At 41.8% G+C, this 15,229-nt stretch overlaps 1 protein-coding gene across 6 annotated transcripts in view; it reads right to left on the bottom strand.

Annotated features, from left to right (window-relative positions):
- TTC6 (tetratricopeptide repeat domain 6) overlaps positions 1 to 13,634 on the bottom strand; it is a 53,786-nt gene extending 40,152 nt beyond the window's left edge. The window contains exons 1-15 of one of the 6 annotated variants that reach the window (XM_061559478.1): positions 13,452 to 13,634; positions 11,170 to 11,310; positions 10,149 to 10,673; positions 9,543 to 9,810; positions 8,796 to 8,932; positions 7,479 to 7,640; positions 6,294 to 6,450; positions 6,010 to 6,114; positions 4,558 to 4,674; positions 4,136 to 4,252; positions 2,522 to 2,976; positions 1,837 to 2,350; positions 1,409 to 1,538; positions 811 to 986; positions 178 to 314 (exon numbers count right to left, since the gene is read on the bottom strand). In XM_061559478.1, the coding sequence (XP_061415462.1) occupies positions 178 to 314; positions 811 to 986; positions 1,409 to 1,538; positions 1,837 to 2,350; positions 2,522 to 2,976; positions 4,136 to 4,252; positions 4,558 to 4,674; positions 6,010 to 6,114; positions 6,294 to 6,450; positions 7,479 to 7,640; positions 8,796 to 8,932; positions 9,543 to 9,557 (2,222 nt within the window). In that variant the 5' untranslated portion in view covers positions 9,558 to 9,810; positions 10,149 to 10,673; positions 11,170 to 11,310; positions 13,452 to 13,634. Of the gene's footprint in view, positions 1 to 177; positions 315 to 810; positions 987 to 1,408; positions 1,539 to 1,836; positions 2,351 to 2,521; positions 2,977 to 4,135; positions 4,253 to 4,557; positions 4,675 to 6,009; positions 6,115 to 6,293; positions 6,451 to 7,478; positions 7,641 to 8,795; positions 8,933 to 9,542; positions 9,811 to 10,148; positions 11,311 to 13,361 lie in introns of those variants that run through there. The other 5 variants (XM_061559477.1, XM_061559475.1, XM_061559476.1 and 2 more) reach the window with 5 other exon arrangements.
- Positions 13,635 to 15,229: the final 1,595 nt, after the last annotated feature.

Below are 15,229 nucleotides of genomic sequence, written 5' to 3'. Positions count from 1 at the left end.
CAATGACAATGCATGAAAAAAAAGATGCAAATGACATGCTAATGTTACATTATGGATTATAAGGCACGCAATACTGCACAATAACGAGAAACAATTAAGAACTAATACCGATGCAATGTAAAAAATGACAAAAACGAATGGGCTATCGAAATGAATCATTATAGGTGCATTAGTTACCGATGCAGTGCATTGTTCGGCTCTCGATCAATCAAAGTTGTAAAGTCCTGGATGGCAGCAGCCCAATCTCTTTGCTTCAAGTGAAATCTTCCACACCTTATCAACGCTTCCACCTGGCTTGGGTTGATACGGGCAGCCTGGAGGTGACATTTTTCAGAGTTAAGATGTATTCTCCAATTTAAATAAAATACTGCAGTACATTTGGAGGCAATGCAGTACCTGAATTTAAATTACTTTGTAATAATGTAAGTTAAACATTTAATTCCCGTTGTCAGTGCATTTGTACAATAGACAGCACACAGCAGGGCTATTTGAATATAGACATAAGCATGGGAAAATAATCTAAATATCACTTGTACAATATGCATATGAAATAGAAAGATTTTAATCGTGCCTTATTACATTGCAGTGAAACATAAAATTAATTTAAAAACAACCACGAAAAAATGTGCGTGTACCTTTAAACATCGTACAATACGTAATAATCTCTACACATCAGTTGCTCAATCCTTACATATAAAAATATTTAGCTTTTTAACCAATCTTAATCAGGGTGCCGTTATGAATAATGACTTAGAACATACGTGTGCAAATTTCATATGCCAAAGATTTATAATTTAAAACATACAGCACCTGAGCATAATCCTGCATAGCCAGTTGCATATCCCCTCTCCGCTGATTGGCTTCCGCACGTCGAAAGTAACTCCCATAATCCTCAGAGTTGTACTTTATAGCCTGGCTGTAGTTGCACAGAGCCATGTCGATGTCTCCGAGACTGCTGTATATTTCTGCGCGGGATCTATATGCATCTTTGTGAAATACAGGACAGAATTGCCTTCACATTTGCAGAGCTCTGAAATGTGACGTGCTTTACAGACATTGCAACGGATTTGCCGCGCAACACTTTGCTTTTGTTACTGGAATGTAGTAGAGTACAATGTCGCATGTCATCTGACCATAGGCATATATAAAATAACTGGAGCAAAAGTAAAGCACAAACTACTTGTTAAACATGGGAAAATGTACTACTATAGATTAGAAGCGAATGGATACTGTACGTGAACGTGTATAGAAAATGACAGTAACACTATGCACTGAGTTTGGGTGGCGAATAGATCAAGGTGGATATGTGAGTTGGATACGTGACGTTGTACCTTTACTGTATAATCGTGTCTTGTGAAATATGTGTGTATGTAGGTATGTATGTGATTAGTGAGTCGTAGGGTAATACCTGCACGTGTCTGGTTATGTTTGAGGATGAAGTTCAGGTCATGTAGTGCAGCACGCGGATTGTCTTGCAGCAGGTGAATAAAGTGTCGATGCCAGTACGCGTCCAGCAGCATCACTTCCTTGTTGATGGCCTGAAGAAAATTGTTTTAATGACAATGAGGAATACATGTATCGTCCTATTATTATTATTGTGTGCGTTATGGAAATTATGTAAAGTCATACTTTTCCCATGTTCAAAGCCAGCCAAGCAATTATACGGTCAAATTTTGCACGCAACACAGGCGATGGTTCTTAATGGAGTAGGAAACGGAGGTAATAAATTATCTCACGGCAGGCTGAACCGCGAAGCCTTTTCAGAATTTCATTACAATGCATACATGTCGGTGAAAAGAGAAAAAAATGCAATGTATAAAACTGCATACAACTTACTGTATCTAAATCTGACTTTGCCAAATCGAGCCGCCCGAGCTTTCTGTAGACAGCTCCCCTGCGACAAAAATGGAATGACGAGGGCTGTCCTTGAGCCTCAATGAGACCAGAGAGACGTTCAACTTCTGCTTCAAGATCCTCCTTCCCTGGCTTCAGCTCTGCAAAACCCGTGTTCACACCAGCAGGCGCAGCACTAACATCACGAATTTCAACATCTGTCTTATCTACTGCTGATACACCTAACGCCTCCGAATTGGTCCCTGTGGCCGCATGCAATAAGTTGTTGCTGGGCTTTGGTTTCGGAGGAAACACTTCATCAAACCAGCGGTTCCAAATGTCTCGGACCCACTCCCGAGGACTTTCATCTTCAGGGATTCTGCCCTGATTGTCGGCAAAGCTCCCAAAATCCAAACACCGTGGAAGGCTTGGTCTGCGGCGGTCACGATGAACGCTGTGTAAAACCCACGAGGGTGGCTTCCCGCGTGGGCTCTGCAGATGAGGATCTGAACAACACCTGCAATAACAAACGGAGATTTTTTTTGTAAATGACACACTTTAGGAACCGCACGCGAAGTAAAAAAATACGTCTCAAAAACCCCAGCCGGAAGGATAATATCTAATATGAAGTGTGTACGGTATTCTGTGCAACGCCATAGAATTGTTTATGCAAAGGCACACAGAATACCTTGTCAAGAGCCTTGGGGGTAACTGGAGCTGATCCAAGACAGCTTCGAGCTTGTCTGGGTGGAGCGAACGTCTTTTTTTCTTCTTTGTCTTTGGGTAATGGACATATTTTAGACCTGCTTCTCTGGCCTTTTCAGCTGGAGTTAATTTGGCAATTTTTTGCCTTGGCTTAACACACACTTCTGTTTGATCATAACTTTTTGCAGAAGCATCTTTAAGTTCTTTGGCAGCAAATTGTATCATCGCTTTGTGAGCTTCCAGTTCATCCATGCAAGTCCTGAAGTCAGAAGGTGCTTTCAAATTAAAGTCAGAATCTTCATGATTTAAAGATGGCTCAGATGTGCATTTCCTTGGTTTTAACATGTGGTTTACCTTCTCGACTACAGAATGTACGTGCCAATTTAAAAGTCTTGGATCTTCGCATTTTTCACTTGAACATGTTTCCCACACTTCTTGCTGTAACAAAGCAACAAAAAAACAAATGCTATTAATGTACTGTTTGACAGGAACGTATCCAATTAGAGGCAGCCAATTGCACTACATTGTCTCTGTTTTTTTACGTGATGTTAAAAGTTGTATTGACTGTTTTATTCCAAAACAATATGAACTAAGGAAACTAAATCACTCATGAAAATGAACTCGGGATTCCATAATGTGACTCCACTGGCTACATTCCTCAATTTAGAAATAAAATGCGAGCTATTTTAATGCAATTGTACGTTCATAACGATGCACGTATCACACGTCACCCTGTAAAAAGTTGCTATATAAACAGCAACATGCAGTTATGCTAAACACAAAAAATATTATACAAACATCAAAAACATATTAATGCACCTGCTATAGATAACCAATTTTGGGGCAGTTTGTCAGAGATAGATATTAACATGCACACCTCTGGTAAATGAGACACACACACACATTAGAAATTGTTTAGAAATCGTACTGATTTTTTTTTGCTCTCAATAACAAAAGCACATACACACAGAGTTGGACATTACCTACACACGCACGCACTTTGTCTCAGTAACAATTTATGAAGATTCGCAAATTGTTGGGAATGTAAAAAAATATCAGTGTCAATAATTTAAATAGCCTAATGTAAAACCTCAGCTTTTGTAAAAATAGGCAGAACACAAACAACATCGCTGTGTGTTATATGAATATTATTTTATTATTTCCCTTCTATGTGACTTTACCGAAAGAACTAATAATATGAATCCCTACAGTCACGAAAGCTTTAAATAAAAAATCTCGACTTGTAACAATATAATTTTTCATACAGGTCCCCATTTTGAAGACGACGCCACACTTATCATTACATTCGGCTGTACAGTATTTGTTTAAAAATGTTCCACTTGAAAGAAAAACAATCCCAAGGTGAGAACATATATACGCAATGTTTTTTTTTACACTACACCTTTTCATCTGTAGTGCGGCTACACCCAAAGTGCAAACACATGTGGGTACACCCAAGAGCTGGGCTGCGGTGGTAAATAAAGTGTGTGGCCAAGCCGGTGTTGAAAGCTCGTCAAGAGAGCTAAACCTTGCAGAACAATGGCCTGTGTTCAGTGTGGGGGGGGGGGGGCATGTCAGTGTGGGGGGGGGCATGTACCTGTCTCCGTGCCCCGCCAGAGCCTGCGCAGGTCACCACGAGGTCACTGAGTGACCGCAACGGCCCGGGTCTGCCCAAGGCTGGCTCTGATCCATAAGTCCGAGATAACACACGACCCTATTCAATTCCAGGTCGCCAATTATTAACCAGCAAAGAGCGAATGGTCTTTTTAACAGAGTATTTACTGCAAGTGACGTGCAATATACATATAATTGTGAGACATTTACACTTTTGTGCAGCGTATGGTTTAAGTAAAAGTGCATCGTTGTGTTCTGAAATGTGTGAAAAATAAAGTTTGTAAAGCCGCAGCTTTTTTTTCACGTATGTCCTATTTTGGATGTTTTACCAAGATTACATTTAAATATGTATTCAATACAGTCATAACAAATAAAGATGGTTATTAATATAATTCTGTGACTCACGATATGATCTCTCTCTTCAAGACGTTCTCTCATCTCTTCCTCATCATCATCATCGCCTTCATTATCCATTTCAGCAGGAAGTGCCTCTGTATTGGCCATTGTTTTCAACAGATCAGTCTGCTCGTAACAGAAACGTTGTTTCACAATTGTATAATGCCCCGTAATATTAAATGACATTATCAGTCAATTATTAAAATTCATCGTTTTTCTAGACTGATTATAATACCTAAAGAAAGCCTGACGGTGTTTGAAGTTATCCCCCACCTCCTTCCCAAGTAATTTATTATCTTTATACACACACAAGGTGCAGCGGTGGGTGAGACAGTGGCTCACGCACTGAACTATGAACCCGGTGACCTACGTTTGATTCCCAGCCATGGCTATTATCAGCGGTGAGTGATAGTTTAACTGATCATGGGCACCTTCACAAAGCCACACTGACTAGTTAGTGTGGTGAAGCATGGACCACCAACCCCCATGACTGTGTGAATAACAAATTATTTTATTATTCACACATATTCAATACATATTTATACACAGCACGGCACATATATAAGAGATAATATATTAAAGGTATGTACTCACACTTATTACATTATACTGTACTGTATAAAAAATACAACATGCTGTGGTGACATCTGAAACCAATGCATTGATTAAAACATCATATGAAAATTGAACTTAAAAATAAGACTAGCAATCAAGTTCTACTTTTTCATTCCTCATTCTCAAAATGTTCTTATACATTCGATATAATGTACTGTTATTGTAGTAAATGTATAATGGTATAATTCTTATCTTGCAACTGCAAGCCTAGCAGAAGGGAGACATGGTTACTGGCAGGATCATAAAGAGAAAATGTATTATTTAAAAAGAGTACTGTTGTTTTAATTTTGCCATCGGTGTCATGTCATGCAACGACATAGCCATCTGTGTTAGGAAACAGCCCATTAAATCGGACACTACAGAGCTACTTCTGACATTCCATAAATTGACCAATGTCACAGTAGTGGGCAGGACATTTCCAAATGATCCGCACAGAGATTGACGTCTGTGGCATGATATTCAAAACAGTCTTTTAAATTCTCAATGCTGAAATGGAGTAAATGTAAAAATGGTGGGATTTTTTTTGAGTGCAGTCATTGGTGACGACACTTAAGAACCGATTGCATTACAGGCGGCTAGCTGTCTGAATTTGAACCCCGGCTCTCAGCCCTGTTAGCTCAGCACTCTTGACCTCTGGGCCACCCCAGGCAGCTCAAACATACCTGCAGAGTACATAAGATGGCATTCTAGTAAAAAATTTAAGGACAAGAAAAAGGCAGCTTTAAAGCATCAACTGCTTTTTTTCAGTTAGAAGATGCAATTTTTCTCCGCAGACATCGAATAAAGCCTATTTTTTTTATATGACCGCAGTTTAAATTTGCACATAACCAACAAAGAAAATCTTACCTGGTATATGGGACAAAGAAGCTGTTTGAAGTAAGAGGTTGGGCAAGCAAACTTAGGAGGCGAAGGATTCCAGAACAACCTTGAAACATCTATCTTCAGTGGCACCTGGCATTAAAAAGCAACCAAGGGTCTTTATTACACAGTACACCAAGGCTCTTGACAAGCACAGGTGCACATTATAAAGCATAGGGGAATTAAATGAATGAGCGTAAACGGGTGTATATGTATTTACACACACGATGGGAAATAAAAGTTCGGAATGACATCAATGCCTATAAACGTACCTGCTTCCCAACCACACAAAACTGAGGACTTTGTACGCAGATCTCTGCGACCCTCTGCCATTCCTCTAGACTTGAAGGACACGGTGTTGGCATAACAGGTAGACAGTCTTTCTCAGAAGCTAATACTTCTGTAAGGCTGACTCCTTGCTCGAGAGTTCTGAAATACATTTTAAAAGAACAATAAAGTACCTATTTGATGCCGATCTGCAAGCCACCATCTCCGATGAGGGCACAGCTGGTTATTTACGGTGCGAAAGTTCTACATAAGTACTACTTTATTATGTCACTACGTAAAATTTGCAAAACTCTGATTCAGGAACACATTCTGTAATTAAATAAATATTAGTAACCAGTGGTGAAAAATTGCTCATTGTTGTGTATTGTTAAACAAAACATGTTATAGAAAACAAAAACCTGAAATAGAGACTTTTATAGACTTTTGGGGCAAATGCTATTAAGACTGGCACAGCATACATGGGGGTGGTATGACCAGCACACCACGTGGCCGCCTTTGTCTCCCCATAGTGTGATGTTTACACCCCCCACCAGATACTTATTGAAGGTTGAATTGACCTATGGGTGACTCAGGACCAGTTCAGATTGCACTCGCCACTGATATTAGCTGTGGCCAGGAAACAAACTGAGGTCAATGGGTTTGTAGCGCAGTGCACCAACCTCTGCATGACCAATCCTCAAAAGTTATATACAGACACATACACTTCTACTTACATCCACATACGCACACATATACACGTTAAACACATACCGACACATACACATAAAGTATATAAACACAAAGTCATACGTACACACATTCACGCATAAAGATTAAAGATCCCCCATATAGCTATACAGCCTAACGGGGGGAAGGGGAGGGTAGGGGCTGTTAGCAAGCATATATTAACGTCACCACTATCCACAAAGGGTTGTTGTGGCTAGCACCCACACCTTTGTCTCTTCTTTGTTGATGTTTGCTCACTGCACCAGGTAGTCATCTAAGGCTGAGTCAATCTCGGATAAACCTCAGAAAAGGTTCAGGTCCCACTTGGCAGCGGTGTTATCTGCAGCCAGGGTTCAAACCCAGGGTACCGAGTTGCAGGCACAGCATGATAACCACTGCACCACCATCAACAACATAGACATTTAAAGTAGCTTCGTTATTTGTGTCATGAGTAATTTAGGTACCTTGCCGTTTCCGAATTGAAACTTTCTTCAGCTAATTTACTCCAGGAAGGTGGATACTTGCTGGGTGCATGACAAAACCTGGAAAACTGCTGCAATCTTGGAGGAACAACATCGCTTAGGTTTCCAGTGCAGAAATAGTGGATGCTGCAAGCACCAATCTCCCTGTCAAAACACAAAACAATATTATAGTTCTTAAGAATATATAAGTGTACCATGTGTCAAAATATCATTTAAAAAATTCAAACGATTAGCCCGTAAAACTCTACACTTGCTACACAGGTGGCAAATGTCGCTGTGGTTATCAATGGTGGCTAAGTTCACAAAAAGAGACTGTGTATAGGAAAGCATATATACTATTAGAATTAACTTTTTATAATCATGACAACAGGACGTAATTAGGATCTTTGTTCCAGAGTTGTGTTGGCATGAAAACACAACTGTGGGCACATTGAAGGCTTTGTAAACAGTTGATTATCAACCAGAGACACATGAATGGTCCCAGGAAAGAAAACTCTCCAAGAGAGGATGTCCTCACAAAAAACACTATCAACAGGCCATGGTTAAAACTATTTTTTATTTTACCAGGTAAGGCCCACTGAGCTATATATCTACTTTTCAGAAGCGACCTGGCCACAAGTGATTGCTCAACGAAGTGGCTTATCATGTGGAAATTTATAGCAGCCAAATACTCTAAACGCACGTTGATACTAAATGTGGAGGGAAAAACCGGAGGACCCAGAAAAAAATCCACGTGACTACGGGGAGAGAGACACACAAACTCCAAATATACAGCAGGCATCAGGGTTGGGATCGAACCCACGACCTCCTGTATACCAGGTCGAGCTAGTTCACATCTCGCCACCGTGGCACCCATCTTCACAGAACATCTTCAAAGAACATCTTCACAGAACAGCACATGTGTCAGTTATAAAAACATGAGATACATGAACAGTGGCAAAGCTATTGAGTGTGCAGGCGGTGCATCTGCATTGAGGCCCATGGGACGAAGGGGCCCACAGGCCGGAGGGGCACAAGTGCCGGGTTACAAAGAGTGGTGACATTGGACAGGGGGCACCATTTCATTTCCGGAACCAGGGCATCACTATGCTATGCTATAGTTGGCATGGGCCATACATGAACATCACTTGATTGGGATGTCTTAACATAGAGTACTCATAACATCAACTAAAAATTGTGTTTTTTTATGATTTCATGAACACATTTCTTAGTTGTTTTCATTTACACATCATGCTGTCAACGTGCAACTAATGATAATAACACACACATATCCACAAAAGAAAATAGAAAATATCCCACTTATCAGTAGCTGCCTTTGCAGGCAGGTTATGCAGAGGCTTATCCGCAAACTGTTTACTGTTGTCTGAGCCACCAAGTTTCCTTTTAACAATATGTTGCTTTATTCTTTGTACTTGAAAAAAGTTGGCAGGAGAAATCTGGACAAACATAATGACACTTAAAGTTAATGTACATCACATACAAGTTTCTGAGCCCACCATAAGTTCGAAATTAAGTTGTAAAACACATCTTAACACTTTTTGACATATACCCTATGACATAAATGTATTGATGTGAATATGACCAAAGACCACTAACATTAATCATGACGTATGGTAGTGCTGTAACAAAAACAATAGATTTATTGTCATGGCAGGATCACTTCTAAATCAATCTGTTACCCTGGAATAAGAATGCATTCAGCTTTTTTTTACCTTTTTGTGTCGAAACCACTCTTTGCAAGTTGTTCAAACATTTTACAAAGTCATCTGTCACCAAGGACTGTCAGGTCCGGGGTGCACGCCTCCAAATACTTGGGTGGAGGAATTTAGACTGGGTAATGAGATAGTTAATTAAGGAAAGGCAAACAGTCGCCTTTCTGCATTTCACAACCATCAATTCTTGCTTGCTAACGCATCGAACGGTCATCTGAACAACAAAATGTCAGGTCATCTACTTATTTCCCTTAATCGATATACATTTGGATTCAGTTTGCACAAAATTTCACCCTGACCTCGCCTAACCTGTTTGCTGGAATCCATGAAATACCTGATCGGGAAGCATGGCATCTTCTCTTTCATTAGCCAAATCAACAGTTCGTTTTCCTGTGATTGCTGTGACTGGAATCAAGGATTGTCTGGGATTTCGAAGAGACCTTGAACATTTTCTTTGTCACCGCACAATCTTTCATCTCTGACGCAGCGTCTGGCAAGCATGTGACAAAGACTGGCGCTTTGTTTCGGCTGCCACAAATTGATGAACTTCCATCTGCTTGATTTTTCTTGTTTTCTGCACGTTTCTGTATGCTTAAGGAGTCCTATTTCAAATGTATCACATGGGACAAAGTGCAGCAATGTTTCAGTAGACATGAACTTTGCATCATCAAAAGATTAATGAAACAGCATGTTTTTCTAGCTCTATGGTGTTGAATGTATAACGCGACAATGGAAGTACACAATTCATTATTACAATTGTTTAAGATAATAATAATAATTTACGCTTACTAGGCACCTTTTACAATGTCTGCAGGTGCCAGGATTGAGGCAGCAGAAGGAAAAAAATACTTGACAATACTGCATTTAATTTTAACGCAAGGTACACATTGGTTTGACATGGTGATGAAATATTTAATATCATAGTAATATATCTACTGACCTGATCAAATTTGGGCATAGAGGTGTGCATCACTCCTTCATTATCTTTAGTCATCTGATGCGTGTCAATGCAGAATTCTTCCCTACACATATTCCTGTTATTTAACGTGACCTTGTCAGACAGGCTTGGTGAGTGTAGCACGAATGGTGCAGGATATGGTAGTAGATTTCCCTTTCCACCATCTTCATCCTTCATATGTTTCTCAAACATTTTTGGAGCGTCAGGTTTAGCGATCTCTTTAGCCTCTTTCAACAGCTCTGCAGCTGACTTTTGGGAAGCCATTAATTCATATGTTTTGGTCGCAGCACATTTATCCCTATGTATTAATTGTGCATCTTCTTGCGAAAGCCAACGCGAACCATCTTCCTTTTGTTGTTGATCATTTGGCTTATTTCTGTCCAGAGAGTATGACTTAGATATTTTATCGCAACTTTCACCATCATTGTTTTTGTATCCAAAATTATGTTTTTGATTCTGTAAAGCAGATTTTGTGGTAGCTCCAGGTGCTGTCCTTCCTGTGGAACTCTGTAGTTGTGGCACAGTAGATTTAGCAAATGCTTGAGAAGGCGAATTTACAGTTGGCTTGGCTCTGGTATTAATAACAATCTGAGTAGTAGTCCCAGCAAAAGGTGCTATAACAGGTTTTTGGCACGAGGGCACAAGCACATTTGGCACAATTTCTTCATCACGTTTACCATGAATATCAGGGATAGATGGTGTTGATGACCATTTCCCACGTTTTCTCTCCTGTGTCTTATCTACATTCCCATCTTTATTTATTCTGGGAATGGCTGCACCACCCACAGGTGACTTACAAATTCTGACAGAATTCTCTTTAGGGATGCGTAGATCACACGATCCAGCGGGTTCACTCTTTGTACGCAGTGCACACTCGGTTAAAACGATTTTATTTTGAAAACCTGAAAATGCAACTTTGTTAACGCGGCCGTGGGATGAGACACTGGCAAGTCTGGTTTGGCTACGAACGAGCTGCGGAGAAGGTTCAAGTTCTGGGAAAAACCTGGGCGTCTGCGCGGCTGCAAGGAGTTCTGTCTGCACACTGCGCCGTGGTTTGCTCTGCAGGCAATCTTCTTCCCCGCTTTGGCCACACGCGCGATCGATCCGGTGATCGTTCGATGCCATATTTAAGGAGTGGTGAATCCTGTAAAATGTGAAAAATCACAAGTTGCATATATAAACACTTCCTAAGCGGGCTCACTGTCAAATAGTTTGCATGGAATTAAAGTTCAAATCCTGTATCAGCTACATGGTAATTTTTACAATAAATTATAATAGCTATTTGTCTACTGTAAAACATAAATAGTCTAAAACGCAAAATTTAGGACTATGTCTTCTTGGTTCTTTCGGTAAAGTCACGTAGAATGGAAATAATAAAAGAATAAAAATAAAACATAATAAAATAATTCTCAGGAGAAGAACAGGTCTGTCTAAACCTGTTCTTCACATGAGGACGGCTGCTTGCGTTGTGGCCGAAACGTCGTGAGAATTATTTAATTATGTATTATTTTTATTATTTCCATTCTACGTGAATTTACCGAAAGAACCAAGAAGATGAATTCCTGCAGTCACGAAAGCTTTAAATCGAAATTTGAGGACTATGGTCGATCATATTTTTATCCGGGTCCTCCCATTTATAAACATGCGTTTAGAGTATTTGGCTGCTATACATTTCTACATAATAAGCCACTTCGTTGAGCTGCTATTTGTGGCCAGGTCGCTTCTGAAAAATAACTATATTGCTCAGTGGGCCTTACCTGGTAAAAAAAGTTAATAGTTATAGAACAAAAATTTAGGCCGGTTTCCTGTAGCATGTTAATTATATTTTGACCCATTAATTACAGTGGTGGCTCCTGCAAAATCTCTCAGGGGGGCAAATGTCTGGATGATTGATAAGGATAAGGTCCACCCATGCAATGGATAAATTAACAGCTTAAGCATGTAAAGGCAACTTCACTTCTTTAATATTAATGAAAAATAAAGTGACTCTTACAATACATCTTGTTTGTTTCTATACTCACTATTAATACAATCCACTGAAGTTTCTTTTATTAAAGATTCCACTAGGTGGCGACAAATTAAATTGTTGGATGAAACGTGCTTACGTATGATGACGTAAGCACGTTAGGGCGAGCCCTCCCGGAAGCCATAGAGAATGCATTGGAGCGCCCGCCGTTCGAAAAAAAACATCTTTGAATGTAAGTCTATGGGGCCACTCGGGGCGATTCTCAGCCGGAGTGAAATCGCCCAAAAAGAGGCGGTACTCCACAGAACGTGACATGATGCTGATTGGACTATATCCAGAGGCACAGTGACGGCTAGCGTGACTCTGTGGTTCAATGACATTGGTGGTGCGTCGCCCAATCGCCCTAATGAAGAAACCGCCCCTGATTAATTAGCTGCAAACGTCTTCATGTATAGAGGACCACGGAGATTTGACAATAATTGTTAGAACCGGCTCCACCGCCCGGCTGATGCTTTTGCCCCGTGTCTGTTGATTGCTCCTCGCACCTCTGAGTCTCCTACTGGACACGTGTTGAAAAAGAGCTTTATAGCTCATCGATTCCTCCAGTATACATATTCTGATTCTCTCTCTCTGCTCGAGAGTGAATACAAGTTCAAATGATGATTACTCTATAAGACGCTCCGGATACTAAGACACACTCCTAATCTTTGCAAGGTTCTTGAATGAAGTTAGGGGCCGTCCATAAATGACGTCACGCGATTTTGGACGGTTTTTGACCCCCCCCGTCACAAAAAGTCAGACCCCCCTCAAATATGACGTCACAAAGCTCTGCCCCCCCCCCCCCCAAAACCATATTTCCATTTTGAAAATAAAACATGCTTCAAATCGCTTCAAACTATTGTCATTGCAGTGCGTATTTAATGTGGCGCTGCACTCTGATGTTGTAGGAGTGTTCTTATAACAATTAGTGTTGTTATAATAATTATATATTTATTTAAAGTTGCGCATTTTGATGTGACGTCATATTTCTCACCCCCCCCCCTCGTCACAAATGTCTGACCCCCCCCCACCCCCTAGGTGCGTGACGTCATTTATGGACGTCCCCTTACACAAATCTAGTCACACGCACGCGCGCGCGCACCGGATTATAAGACGCACCAGTGACACATCTCATCAACAGCACCTACAACATTTTCTCAACATTAGTGGGGGGTGGTGGTGGGAATTACGTCTTATAATCCAGACGAAACGGCGTTCGACACCTTAATTGTCCGCTCCGGCGTGGTGAGGGTGCGTCTTTATAATCCCGAGTCGCTCACCGTCGGCGTCGTGCGAGCCTTCATCAGTCGCTCCTTGAGTCACAAAACACACGCATTCGGTAACAAGCTTCGGATTTAATTCCATTTGCAAAAAACTAATTTTTGTTTCTACTCGCGAGATGAGCGGTCAAAGTGGGGGAAGAGGCCGTTGCCACGGTAACAGCAACAGGCAGCGGCGGTGACGTCCCGACGCGATGGCGTCATCACGCACAGCGCGGTGACGTCATCACGCACAGCGCGGTGACGTCATCACGCTCAGCGCGGTGACGTCGCCACGGACATGGCAAAGACGAAGATGCCCCCACCCCCAGTGTAGCTTCGGCAGATTGTTGGGGCAAGTGCTGTGAGCGAGCGGCGCTTATTGAAGTCAGCCGTGGCACGGCACACGTTCTACCTAATTAAATAGACTTTTTAATAAATGTTTTCTCCTACAACATCAGAGTGCAGCGCCACATTAAATACGCACTGCAATGACAATAGTTTAAAGCGATTTGAAGCATGTTTTATTTTTTGGGGGGCGCCAGAGCTTTGTGACGTCATATTTGAGGGGGGGTCTGACTTTTTGTGACGCCGTGTGACGAAGGGGGGGGGGGGGTCAAAAATCGTCCAAAATCGCGTGACGTCATTTATGGACGGCCCCATACACCAATGTTTGTTGTCCTTTTCTCGCTCCTCCGACTCTGGCTACGTACTATTGGCTACGTACTGTGCGAAAGAAGTTCAGAATCCGAAAATGTATTTATACAGGGGGAATCCGATTAGCTATACAGCTACAAATAATAGCTCAACAAAGTGGCCCACCATTTGAATATTTATAGCACCAACATTGTCTAAATAATCTCAATGCATCGAAATCATCTCACACCAATAACCCACATTCGCCACGATGTGACAGTCACGTCACCGCGGAGCATGTGCCAGGCCAGGTGCACTTTGAGGCCACGTGAAGTGTCGAAGGCTCGCTGACAGGTCACGGAACAGACCCAGGTGCCATGGGTTGACTGACTGAGATGACTGGCAGATCAACATACGTACAACGAGACAGCGCAGGTCGAGAACGAACGAGATAAACAGTGAAAATTAGACAAAAACGAGACAGACGGTACAAAGGTGACAGCAGAGACGAGACAAAATAATCGTTGCAAACGACACAGACCGAACGAGAAACAGAACGAACGAACACTATCACTTAACGAGACAGAGCGAGAGGCAGAACAAAACAGCGTGTGAATCGCGATCCATTCGAGACAGATGGCACGAACACAACGGAACAAGGAGCAGAACGCAAAAGGCAGGGCAGCACGCAGAGTACAAACAGCGACTGAAAACAAAAACCAGCAACTGTTCCCGCATTGACATGTGTCTTGTGTATGGAGCGGTACCGCATTGCGCTTTGAACCCAGGGACCCGAGTTCGATTTCCCGCTCACGGCCAACACCAGTAAAGATTATCGGAGTCGGTTCGTGGTCCTCCTCTAGGTCGACTTAGCCTCCAATGAGTACCCGGTGCGGTGTGCAAACATCGCCAATGGGGAGGCAAAGGCGGCCGGGCGTCGTAGCTGGCCAACCCCTCGTGTGCCGTGCCGGCCTTCATAGGTGCTCGCTAGCAGCACTTGCCCCAACAGTCTGTTAAGGCTATATAGGGAATCTTGTCTTTGTGTGTACTGTATGTTGAATTTCTTTCGCGCCGTACCTAGCCAACCGTACTCTCGTCGGAGGTGCGCGCAGTCGTTCCACGTGGGAAGCATCCCTGCCCAATGCATATATTACTGGCGCAAT

This window comes from Lethenteron reissneri, chromosome 25 (genome assembly GCF_015708825.2).
Source record: "Lethenteron reissneri isolate LAM-NWPU_2019-01 chromosome 25, ASM1570882v1, whole genome shotgun sequence".
Classification (NCBI taxonomy): Eukaryota; Metazoa; Chordata; class Hyperoartia; order Petromyzontiformes; family Petromyzontidae; genus Lethenteron; species Lethenteron reissneri.
The sequence above is the reverse complement of the archived record's forward strand: the minus strand, read 5'-3'. Positions and strand labels throughout refer to the sequence as shown.